Here is a 12,740-nt window from a genome sequence, read left to right as displayed (position 1 = left end):
GTTTCTTAGTTGTTCTCATGTGTTTAGAAAGAGTCCTGGCCACTGATATATATGTATTGCGGTACAAACAGTATCAAAATAATAATCATCACTGCTAGAAGCATTTCTATTGTCCCAAGTTGACTTCCTAAAGACTTGAGGTTCTGTGCAGCTTTAAAAGCATTCAAAGTTTGTTATGACCTACAAAATCTCTAAGGAAGAGCCAAATCATGGTCCGCCCTGCCCTGCTCCATTGGCATATTCATTTGTGCCGAAGGCATTTGGCCCATCGACTGGTCAATCCGGGGTGTGAATATTCCTTAGCATAACAGTTGCTATTCTGACTCCACCATGTGATGAGTCATTGGAAAACAGATTCATGCAGGGAAATGGCTGGCGTGATAAAGGCTACGATCCCAAATACACTTAATTCAATACCACCAACTGAAAATGTTCTGTTTTTTAAGGTTTTTCAAACTCAGAAGACTCAAGACTTCATGTGGGTGACTGTAATATCCTTTGTAAATCAAGCAATTTTGCAAAAGCTACCAATCAAGCCATATTTGGCAATCAGTGAGTCAATTAAATAATTAATCTTGGAGAAGCAAGCAAATATTATACATTATTAACAGAGTGTGACGATGATCGGCTGGAGGGCGCTCCATTTTTTAACTGCCTTTCCTTTGACTGTTTTCGCACACACCCTGAACTGATTGCGCACACACATGTTTCCATTGCTCACTCTCACACCTGCATCGAGTTCCACACGCAGTTCCTCACACATTTATACTCCACTCTCTCTATCAACCATTTGCGAAGTCTTGTTTCACTGTTGTGTACATCTCCGAGCGTTTCCTAGTCTAGTCCGTTCCTGTCTGTGTATTCGACCCAAGCTGTACCTGTTCCTCGATTGTCTGCTGCCTGCCTTTTGACCTATTGCCTGTTTCCTGTATTCCGTCTGGTCTGCCGCCTGCCTCTGCCATCCCGCCTGGTTATCGGATCCTGGGTATTGCCTCGTCTCTTATGCTGTGTCTGCTGTCTGTGACCATTGTCTGTCTGACTACCCTGTAAATAAACTCACGCTGCGTTTGGATCTACCTGTGTCTGGTTGTTCATGACAGAAGACTTTGCCATAACCAGATCCAGCAGCATGTCAGCCTTGTATGCCTCCCAGTCAACCAATGTGGATCGGAGCGCCATACACCAGGATCAACTGGATCAACTCACCTTGTCGTTGAAGAGGTTGGCCAAGATGGTTTGCGGTCTTCATGTTTCTACACCGGGACCATCGCAGACTCAACCCATCCCCACAGTTGTCACCCCTGAACCAATCCCGATTCCATGCCAAGCTCTCCTGGTAAAATTCGACAACGAGGTATCACGACGAGCTAACGCAGCGATACCGAACACGGATATGGGAGCTGAGATTATGCGACTTCTTCAAGAGGATCGATCTCTTGAGTGATATGTGGTGGAGTTCTTTTAACTTTCTCATTACACGTGTATGAACAACGTTTTCCTAACGTTCCTGTTCCGCGGAGGGTTATCTGAACCGCTTCGCTCGTTGATGCCCAACCCTGAGCCTGACAGCACTTTAAGGCAGTATATTGACACAGCCCTTCTACTGAGTGGTTCTGCTCTCACTGTGGGTAAGATGGAGAAGGACGCCGCAGCATTCACCGAACCAGGGTCTAGTCATGTCGCGCTGAATCCTCACGTCATGCCTACCATCAAAGCTGCCATTGGATCGGTCTATTGCCGCCGAGGACTGGTTTCCAGCATGGCTGATCCTGCACTGATCTCAACGCGGAAGTCCATAAAGGTCGCCGTTCCAGAGTTCCTTTCTCCCAAGACTGCCAACCCAGAGCCTGCACCACTGGTTCCGTCCCGCCCCGAGTCTGCACCGCCGGTCCCGTCCAGTCCAGAGCCCTTATCGCTGGTCACGGCCAACCCAGAACCTTCAGAGCTTCACGTTTCCCTTGATGAGCCGGAGTTTCACGTCAGCCTTGACGAACCAGAGTTTCACGTCTGCCTTGACGAACCTGAGCTTCACGTCAGCCTAAACGAACCAGAGCTTCACGTCTGCCTTGATGAGCCTGAGCTTCACGTCTGCCTCGACAAGCTAGAGCTTCACGTCAGCCATGAAGAACTTGAGCTTCACATTAGCTTCGACGAGCTAGAGCTTCACGTCAGCCATGACAAACTTGAGCTTCACGTCTGCCTCAGTGAACCTGCACCTCACGCCAGTTCTGACGAGCCTTCTCCTCACGCCAGTCCTGTCGAGCCAGCACTTTTGGTCCTGCCAGCTGCACAAGAGACTATTCGTCGCTCGTCCACCGAACATGCAGTTCCTGAGGCATTGTCAGTTCCTGAGCCTATGGTAGTTCCAGAACCGGTCCCTGTTCCAGCCTATGTCCCCGTAGGTTCCCCCAAGTATTTTTTTTTTGGGGGGGGGGGGGGGGGCAGTAGGTTCCACGAAAGGACCATGAAGGTCATGCCGCCATGCCACGTATTCTCTGCCGTGGTTGCCCGAGAGGTCTTCACATCCAGGGAAGCCTGAGGGGGCTCCACCCTGGCCTCCGGTCTATCCTGCTTCACCCTGGCCTCCGCCTCATCTTGCTCCACCCTGGCTAGTCAGGTCCACCCACGCTATGCGGCCCAGGCCCGCCGTGGCTATGTCCTGGTCCCGTTCCTCTGCACGGGCCTGGGCCTCTGACTCTCCCCCAGGATCGACTTCGCTCTGCCCCCAGCCTGGAGCGTCTTTGGAGCGTCTGGAAGCCGCTCCTTAAGGGGAGGGTTATGTGACGATGATCGGCTGGATTGCCCTTGAGTGCCACGAGAGGGTGCTCCACTTCTGAACTGCCTTTCCTTGGACTGTTTTCGCACACACCCTGAACTGATTCCGCACACACCTGTTTCCATTGATCACCATCACACCTGCATCGAGTTCCACACACAGTTCCCCACACATTTACACTCCACTCTCTCTATCAACCATTTACGAATTCTTGTTTCAACTTTTGTGTACATCTCCGAGCGTGTCCTAGTCTAGTCTGTTCCTGTCTGTGTATTCGACCCAAGCTGTACCTGTTCCTCGATTGTCTGCTGCCTGCCTTTTAACCCATTGGCTGTTTCCTGTATTCTGTCTGGTCTGCCGCCTGCCTCTGTCATCCCGCCTGGTTATCGGATCCTGGGTATTGCCTCGTCTCCTATGCTGTGTCTGCTGTCTGTGACCATTGCCTGTCTGACTACCCTGTAAATAAACTCACGTTGTGTTTGGATCTACCTGTGTCTGGTTGTTCATGACACAGAGGCCTAAAAAGAAAGTACCCCAATTAATGTTCTGTCATCATTTACTCACTAGCTATTTTCCATACAATAGTTGGTTTAACGACCACTGCTCCAAAACCTACACATGCACAACACACAATAAAATAACCATAAAATTAGACTATATGACTCATAATAAGCAATACTCAGAGTCCTCTTTACATTATAAATCCTCTTTATTATGCTTTTTTCATGTTCATCTTTCTTCAGTGTAATGCTGCTGTTTCAGCATGAAAAAGGTCTAAAAGCAGAAAGCTTTTAAATAACTCCCTCCAGCGGGAGTTATTCTCTATTTCAGTGTCACTGTTTCTGAACTCCCTGAAACACCTCCATTGTCATCTTGAGTTTTCTTCTGGGAAAGAATGCTTCACAATATTCCTCATTTAAATAATTCATACGCAGAATAAAGGGCGGGGCCTGCTTGAGTGAGTTAGTAGTGTGTTGAAACTGGCAGTTATGTAAGGCGCGGGACATTTACCAAGCGCATCAAAGTGGTTGACCCATCACAACACACTAGTCCAGTCGACCAATCAGAGCAAATTGTGCTTTTCAGAAGGAGGGGCTTCATAGAGACAGGAACTAAACCGAGCATTACTGACAGACTGGGAAGAGACGAGCTGCAACAATGGAGAATATGGGGAAAATAATGTGTTTTTTGAACATTCAAGGATGAAAACCTATTCTAGTAGAACCTGAAAACAAAATCAAGACTTTGGAAAAGGGCTCTATTGCAGATAACTTTTATGTTGTTTTTCAAATCTTCCATTTATGTCTAAAATACTAGAAAAAGTTGTGTGTGCTCAATTGTGCTCTTTCTTGCAAGAAAATGATATCTATGAAAAATTTCAGTCAGGATTCAGACCGCATCATAGCACAGAAACTGCGCTAGTTAAAATTACAAATGATTTACTTTTAGCTTCTGACCAAGGCTGTATCTCAATACTAGTTCTACTTGATCTTAGCGCTGCGTTCGACACTATAGATCATAAAATACTCTTGGATCGACTACAAGACTACACTGGAGTTCATGGACAGGCATTAAGCTGGTTTAGATTGTACTTATCAGACCGTTCTCATTTTGTCTGTTTAAATGGGGAAAAATCGAAGATAACGTCAGTAGACTATGGATTGCCGCAAGGATCGGTGTTAGGCCCTCTGCTATTCTCAATACATATGCTGCCACTTGGTAATATTATAAGAAAACATGGAATTAATTTCCACAGTTATGCTGATGACACTCAATTATATATTTCATCACGACCAGATTTAAACACTAACTCATCTAAATTGACAGAGTATCTCAAAGATATAAAATGCAGGATGACGTGTAATTTCCTGCTATTAAATTCAGATAAAACGGAGGTATTACTTATTGGGAAAAAAACTACCCACAAAACCTTGTACAAAACCTTCTAACGCCTTACAATCCATCGCGTTCTTTAAGATCACTAAATTCGAGGCTTCTGGTCCTTCCTAGGATATCTAAGTCCACTAGAGGATGGAGGGCGTTCTCGCATTTAGCTCCTAAACTCTGGAATAGCCTTCCTGATATTGTTCGAGGCTCAGACTCGCTGTCCCAGTTTAAAACTAGATTAAAGACGCATCTCTTTAGCCAAGCATTCACATAATGCTTACCTTTTATACCACTGTTGAATCAGATCGAATGCATTAATATTATGAACAGCAGCTATGCTAATTATCTCCCATCTGCTTTTCTGCTGTTATCTCGGGACGCTAGTCCCGAGGTAAATAGCGTTCGTCAGCTCCGGTTTGTATCAAGCCTCTCAAGGAGACCTCAGATGCCCCAACACCTGCGATAAGATGACTAAACGCCTGTGAAGAGACGACTCGACACCTGTGAAGAGACGACTCAACGCCGGCGATATGTTATGCCCTAAATTACTACATGATTAACTAACTGTATTTTTTTCAATGTACATTTCTGAAATGCACATTCTGTAAAGCTGCTTTGAAAAAATAAGTATTGTGAAAAGCGCTATACAAATAAATTTGAATTGAATTGAATTGTTTTAGTTTTTGGTTATGGACAGTTGTTAAAAAAGTAGGGTAATAAGTTATCCTATGTTCCATTTTATGTAGATAACTTTGGTTTTTGGTTGTTTTGGTTGCACCATTCCTTATTCCTTATATGGATGGAGTTGAATATAGAAAGTCTAGAAATGGATGTCCACACGAATTCAAAAATGAGAGGTTCACCTCTTCAGATGTGCCAGGTCAATGAGGAAATTGGATCAAGGGTACAAAACAGCATGACACCAAAAAAAAAAGCAACAAAAAAAGAAGCCTTGTGCCGATGTCTTTGCCACTCTTTTTCCAGGGACTTTCAGCCCGTCTGAATAAATCTGACTGGTTGGGTGGGTGCCAAGGCTCTGGTGACCTATTTCCATCCTGAAGAGAGAAAACCTCTGGCTGCAAGTCAAGCCTTGAGCGATAACCATACACAGGCTGTCTGGACTGAGATTATTCTCAAACAAAGGGTATTTTTCTAACTCAACCACATGTACAGATGTCTAAGGAAACTGGAAAAAACTGCCACTGGTTCTCACCCAACAAACAATTCTTCCATAACAAATCTGCTTGTTGCAGAATAGTCCTACAAATTAATGAGCCACAGTGGCCCCAGAAGTCTTTGAACACTTACTGTAAGCCACATTTGAACATGTCTAAATGTCACTGCATCGGATGACAAAATATCAAACCAGGTGGCATCAGTAAACAATGCTAACACTTAAAAGCCTTCATGTACAATTAATTAAAGTATTTTTAATGTATGATCTCACTATTAATTGAAACCACAGTGATAGTACATTATAATATTTATCCATTTTATTCTACCTTTAGAAAGGATAATGCATTAAAACACATGACAAACAACCAATTAAAGATGCAACAAGGCATCTGCAAATACTATAATACATTTTAACTTTGGTTATAATTATTTATTAAAGATGTAATGCATTATGTACATTATGAATACCTTTATAATGTATTATAAATAAAGGCTTTAAGTATAACCCAACTAGCTTCAGTTAAGATTTAAAAAACAACAACATTTGATGTAAATGTATTTTAATGCCTAAATAACACATGACAATGGGAACAAAAAGCAGAGCAGAAAACCGCCGAGACAACGTAGAGATGCTCATTGTTTTTAAACACTTCCCAAATACTTTTAATTTATGTATCGAACAAGAAACATACCGAATTATAGACGTAGTATAAAACGATATATTAATGCCTTGCTGTCTACATGGACAACTGCCTATAATGCAGCATACTAACTGAGATGGAAGTATACTAATGAATTATCTCAAAAAATAACAATAAAGTGCAATAAAAGCTATTAAGTTTTTTGGGGATATTACCTTTCTTTCATGCGCAGAAATCATTTTACGACCGTGATTCATGAAATATTCATATGCCGCCAATCCCATCGTATGAATGATCGGACGATGATAAACTTGGTGGCTTAAAACAATCGCTATTTGATTATTACGGCTACATAATTTCACAGTTCAGAAGCCTTGCTCCCAGAGTTCACAACCCGGCCAAGAAGAATAAATAATCTCATAGAGAAATTGATCATGAACCAAAACACCTGTTAACGTCGTAATTATAAACAATTTAATTATTATATAACCATTTAATATAATTAATGCATTATTAATGTAATTGATATATGGATATGATAGGCTATATGACACTGTCAATACAATATTTCACTATTGGCAACACATTTTTAAATGATGAATATGTGGTTTCTAAGCATAACCATAATTAACTGGATAACCGACAATAAGAATTTTGATGGATTAATACTATCAGTTAAACGGTTAAAGTAATTTTAAAAAACATGCTACACATATCAGTCAAAATTGACCAATCAGAGCAAATTAGACCAATCCTATCACGGTATTTTGGTGCAAATCAACTGAACGCCTGTGACAGTGAAATTTGTAGTTGTAGAGAATAGCCACACATGTGTATCAGTAAATTTGAAGTCACAGAGAGAAATGTTTTAAGAGTTGCAAACTTATAGAATTGTTTTCTCTTTCACAAACACATCACACAGTTACACCTTCTCAAATTCTTTATTGCAGGTGCACAAATCCTATTCAACAAATTACAAATTAAGAAACTCGTACGCTCACATTTTTGCTACAGTTGCTGCAGTGAATATGGTGCAAAATGCATTTACACTCCCGCAGCCGCATCAAAAAATGTGAAGTCACAGAGAAATTTTGCTCATCTGCAAATCAGTACGTGAATTCTTCCATTGAGAGTTGCACACTTGTAGAATATTTTCTCACAAATGTCTTGCATATTTTTCTACCACAAACACAAGTACATAACTACAACTGCTTTAATCTGCTGCGACAAATCTCAAACACTGTTTTTTGCTTTCAAGTGACAAGTTTCACGCACTCTCCCTTTTGCACTATTGGTCTATGTGAAATGAGGAGCAAAAGTGAATTGCGCATCTGTAGAGGCAGTGGGCGGGGCCTGCATGAATATTCATGAGTTCCCGGGCATGTGCACGGAACTGCTCATTTTATTTGAAAGAAAATTAGGGGAAATGTAAGCATTTCTTGACCTCGGATGCATGTAAATCTATTGGGGAAGGCTCCAAAACTAAATTAGGAACCACTGATTAGGATTAGGAACAAGGGAAAAAACATTAAAAAGCTCCAAAAAAACTAGTTTAAAAAAGTAAATTAATCACTTTCAGAAGTCAGAAGCAATTACAGAAAACATTACAAATAAAAATACATAGAGAGGCACTTACCAGCGCCTGGGATGATGGCTAATTTAGTTTCAACTAGTCCCATCTTAGCAGAGGTAGCTGTAAACAGGTCAAAGTGTGGAGAATCAGTTAGCCTATGTTTTTTCAAATGAGCTAAATGTGTAGTGTGGCAGTGGCATCACAAAAGACACTGACAAATATGAATACTTTTAGAAGGCATACATTTAAAACCAAGCAAATAGTGATAACCTTTAAAAAGTAAGGTTTATGTATTACATACAATATCTTAAAAAAGTACTTACAGTACTGTCTCCAATTAAAAACATGAAATTGACAGTTCGTATTGTTTTCTTTTTGGATAAATTAAATCCATTTTTATTGATAATACTGTAATAATATAACATAATATTTATATTTCTGTTTTGTAATATTGAATTCAAAGGTAAAAAAAAGTACAACAGTAATTTGACAAATTGCTTTACATTTCCCTAAATGATATGTTCCTGTAGTAGATGGAACTGGTAGAGCATGGTGCTAGCAACAGCATTGCCATGGGAACACACATACAGATAAATAAACAGAAATAATAATATAATAAAAACACTTAAAGGTGTTAAATAATTTATACTTTTTTTTACAGCATGGCAACTTTGAGTCACATTACACCAATTATGGTACTAAAATAGCCACAAATGAAAAGGTGCCTTGTGTGTAACCATATGGTGTGAACTGAGCATTGCAGGAGACTTATAGAGACTCTAATTCTGGGTGTGTGAAGAGAACATATGAAAGAAGACATCTGACAGCATAATGAAGAAAAGCAAATTCAGTTAAAGTCCCCCTGTGGTGAAAATCCAGCTTTTAATATTGTTTATATGTCTATGTGGTGTTTTTAATATGCTTTAAGACAAACCATGCGTAAATTAATATGTCAACACCATTGCTGAGTATTTTCTCCTTAAAACTGCAGTGAACCAAAGACAGTCTCAAAAACATGGTTTGAAATCGCTGGTGTTTCTTATGTCCAAAACTACCTTGTAACCAATCAGATCAACGTGTGATCGTCAACGATTGGATCTCTGAGCTGCTGCGAGTGAGTGGAGACGGGGCTCATTTGCATATTCATAGAACCGCCTATACTAAATGAGGCAATGGTGGCGAGTTACTTTCAAGCTATTTTAAGGCATGAAGAATTTTTCAAGCAAAAAAAAATTAAATATGTATTTTTGCTGATCAAAGATGAGTTTTAAAGGGATAGTTCACCCAAAAATGAAAATTCTGTCAGTATTTATTCACCCTCATGTTGTTCCAGCCCCGTAAGACCTTCGTTCATCTTCGGAACACGAATTAAGATATTTTTGTTGAAATCTGAGAGCTGGATCACTCCTCCATACTAGTCCATATGCTTCTTCAGGGATTGAAACTTGCCAGCCCCGAAAAGTCATTAAAGACATTGTTAAAATAGTCCAAGTGACTACAGTGGCTCAATCTTAAGTTTATCAAGCGACGAGAATACTTTTTGTGCGCAAAAACAAACAAAAATAACGACTTTATATCAACTATTCATTTCCTTCTCTGTTGGCCTCTAGTCAGTTAACTTAGTATGATTGCGTAGAGCTACGTCACAGGTAGGCTCACTATACGCCGACACTGGTCATGTGGGTGATGCGTGTGACGTACAACAACAGAAGCTTACGCTATTACACTAGTGAACTGACTCGAGGCCCACAGAGAAGAAAATGAATAGATGAAATTAAGTCGTACAAAAAGTATTCTCGTCATTTGATAAACTTAATATTGAGCCACTGTAGTCACTTGGACTATTTTAACAATGTTTTTAATGACTTTTCGGGGCTGGCAAGTTTCAATCCCTGAAGAAGCCTATGGACTAGTATGGAGGAGTGATCCAGCTCTCATATTTCATCAAAAATATCTTAATTCGTGTTTCGAAGATGAACGAAGGTCTTATGGGGCTGGAACAACATGAGTGTGAGTAAATACAGAATTTTCATTTTTGGGTGAACTATCCCTTTAAGGGATAAAATTATAGACCACAGGGGGACTTTAAAGGAATAGTTCACCCAAGAATTAGCCATCCTAGGTGTATATGACTTTCTTCTTCCAGCTAAACACAATCGGGGTTATATTACAAAATATCCTGGCTCTGCCCAGTTTTGTAATGGATTTGAATAGTTGGGTCAGAGGTCACTCTTCCGCTGGAACTAGACTTGTGTACGGCCGTTACCGGAAGCCAGTGATTATAGTTTATAAAGTTATAAATATGGAAATTCTTACAAAAACGCATGGCTTCGCTTCAGAAGGCCTTTATTAACCCACAGGAGTCGTATGGAGCACTTTTTTGATGGACGGATGCGCTTTTTTGGGCTTTAAAAACTCGGGCACTATTCAAAGCCATTATAAAGCTTGGAAGAGGCAGGATATTTTGTAATATAAATCAGATTGTGTTCGTCTGAAAGAAGAAAGTTATATACACCTAGGATGGCTTGAGTGTGAGTAAATCATGGGCTAATTTCAAAAATCATTTTTGGGTGAACTATTTCTTTAAGAAATGCTCAGATAAAAGAGAAATTTTCATGAGTGAACCAAGTTCAACTTCGAGGATCTCTCTATATTTCACATTGGAAGCACGTGGCAACAATAATATTCTGCAATCATTCATATTGCACTGTGTGATCAGCTTCAGGTTGTGTTCATATAACCTTAAGAGGAAAACCATAAAAGAAACATGTTGTACCTGCCACTCTGATGTCACAGGCAAGAGCCATTTCAAGACCCCCTCCAAGAGCCGCCCCATCTAGAGCTGCAATCGTTGGCATGGGAAGAGTACCTGAAAAACATTTCATCAATGCTAAATCTGTATTACCCATTAGAGGTGCAGTAAGCCATTTCTGCTGAACGCTGTTATATTTGAAATCACCAAAACAAACACGCTCCTACACAAAATGATCACACCCCTATCTTGTTGCCTTTGCCTCCACATTCTCATACAACGACTATGCCAGAATCTGTGCCTGCCGCCCGAGGGTATGATGTCATCAATAAGTCAATCCCTGACTGCGATTATGCGATCACATAATTCAATGCATAATTCAATGCAAAAGTCCGCATATTTATGCGGGGGCCACATTTTTTCAATTACGCCACACTTTCGCAGCATAAATTGACGATTTCCGCGCAAAATATGCAGGGCCTGCACGATTTCATAATCCCCGCATTTTCGTTGCAAAAGTCACATATATCTTAGCAGAAAGTTAAAAAATGTTGCGTTTACTTCACACAAGAGCAGCCATTTCCCCCTGTTGCCATGGGAACGCTATGACGTGACGTAATTACCAGACGTGAACATCATCGGAAAGCTGCAAACCCCAAATCAGTCTCATTTGCCAAAAAAATAAGCGCAAAAGACAGAAGATTTTAACAGAAATGTCTGTTTTGCATAGAACTCTTACTATGACAGAACTCTGTAAAACAGGAAGCACACATTTTATTTTTTTATATTTTATTTATTAATTTTTACAGAAGTTGTAGCAAATTCCTTTTGTAAAGCTACAGAACTTGTTTGACTCATCAATGTTTTGTAAGTTTGAGCCATGTGTTTATTAAGGTCTGAAATAAAACGAGATGAGAACTTAAATATTCCCAGCACTTTCTGTGATGTAGTATGCTTGCTTATCATAGGAAGTAATAAGAAATGACTCTTTACATTAAGGTAGTAGCCTAGTGAGAACAGGGTGTTGGGGGAATCACTTTTTTTTCTCTTTTTCCATCAAACTCCAGTTTTTGCAAGTTCCCGCAATTTTTGCAAGTTCCTGCAATTTCATTTTATAAAATTGCATATATATCCCACATATTCCATTGCATTTTTTAAGAAAACGTGCCGCACAATCAAGGATTTTTGCCCGCAACAATCACAAAAAAACTCCGCATTTTTCTGACAGGACTGAAAAGTGAAAGCAGTTTGTGTTACTATGATAATTCAGGTTGAATGTCTAATTGTCCCGACATGCCCCTTAATGCTGATTGGCTCACTCGCTCTCCTCCCCCATCATGAGTGACACACCCCTTAATGCTGATTGACTCACTCTCCCCCCCCCATCATGAGTGACACACCCCTTAATGCTGATTGACTCACTCTCCCCCCCCATCATGAGTGGACACACCCCTTAATGCTGATTGACTCACTCTCCCCCCCCATCATGAGTGGACACACCCCTTAATGCTGATTGACTCACTCCCCCCCCCCCCCATCATGAGTGGACACACAACCTACTGTGATCGGCTGACTCTCTCTCCTCCCCAATCATAAGTGGACACGCCCCCTCTCTCAATGTGATAACTTAATAATTGCAGAGATTAAATAATTCTGAGGCATCAATATTTCTCTACACAGCAAACATTCTCAAATTTGGTATTCATGTTTTCAGCAGTTTAACTTACCAAGCTCTGTTATGAGTGTCCTTGCTTTAGCAACAAAAGGTCCTACTTCACTCTGGTGCATCTTTGCTCTTTCTTTTAAATCTGCACCTGTTCAGACAAACGTATGTTAATGCAAATTTGTGTTATTGTGTAAGACACTGTAAATCCCATTTTTTTCTAGTGCAAAAAGTAATGGAAATGTAGCCACACGGGTATGTTTGTGTGTATT

The 12,740-nt window shown here is 40.6% G+C and overlaps 1 protein-coding gene across 1 annotated transcript in view; it reads right to left on the bottom strand.

Moving 5' to 3' along the window:
• Positions 1-12,740, bottom strand: part of auh (AU RNA binding protein/enoyl-CoA hydratase) — a 30,367-nt gene that overhangs the window by 14,571 nt on the left and 3,056 nt on the right. Inside the window, exons 4-6 of the mRNA XM_077243327.1 lie at positions 12,533-12,619; positions 10,830-10,922; positions 8,117-8,173 (exon numbers count right to left, since the gene is read on the bottom strand). Of these exons, the coding sequence (XP_077099442.1) occupies positions 8,117-8,173; positions 10,830-10,922; positions 12,533-12,619 (237 nt within the window). The remainder of the gene's footprint in view (positions 1-8,116; positions 8,174-10,829; positions 10,923-12,532; positions 12,620-12,740) is intronic.

Source organism: Siphateles boraxobius, unplaced genomic scaffold, assembly GCF_051911475.1.
Source record: "Siphateles boraxobius isolate OS27281-9 unplaced genomic scaffold, OSU_SipBor_1 25, whole genome shotgun sequence".
In the NCBI taxonomy this organism is placed as follows: Eukaryota; Metazoa; Chordata; class Actinopteri; order Cypriniformes; family Leuciscidae; genus Siphateles; species Siphateles boraxobius.
Note: the sequence above shows the minus strand (reverse complement) of the source record. Positions and strands in the feature narration are given on the sequence as shown.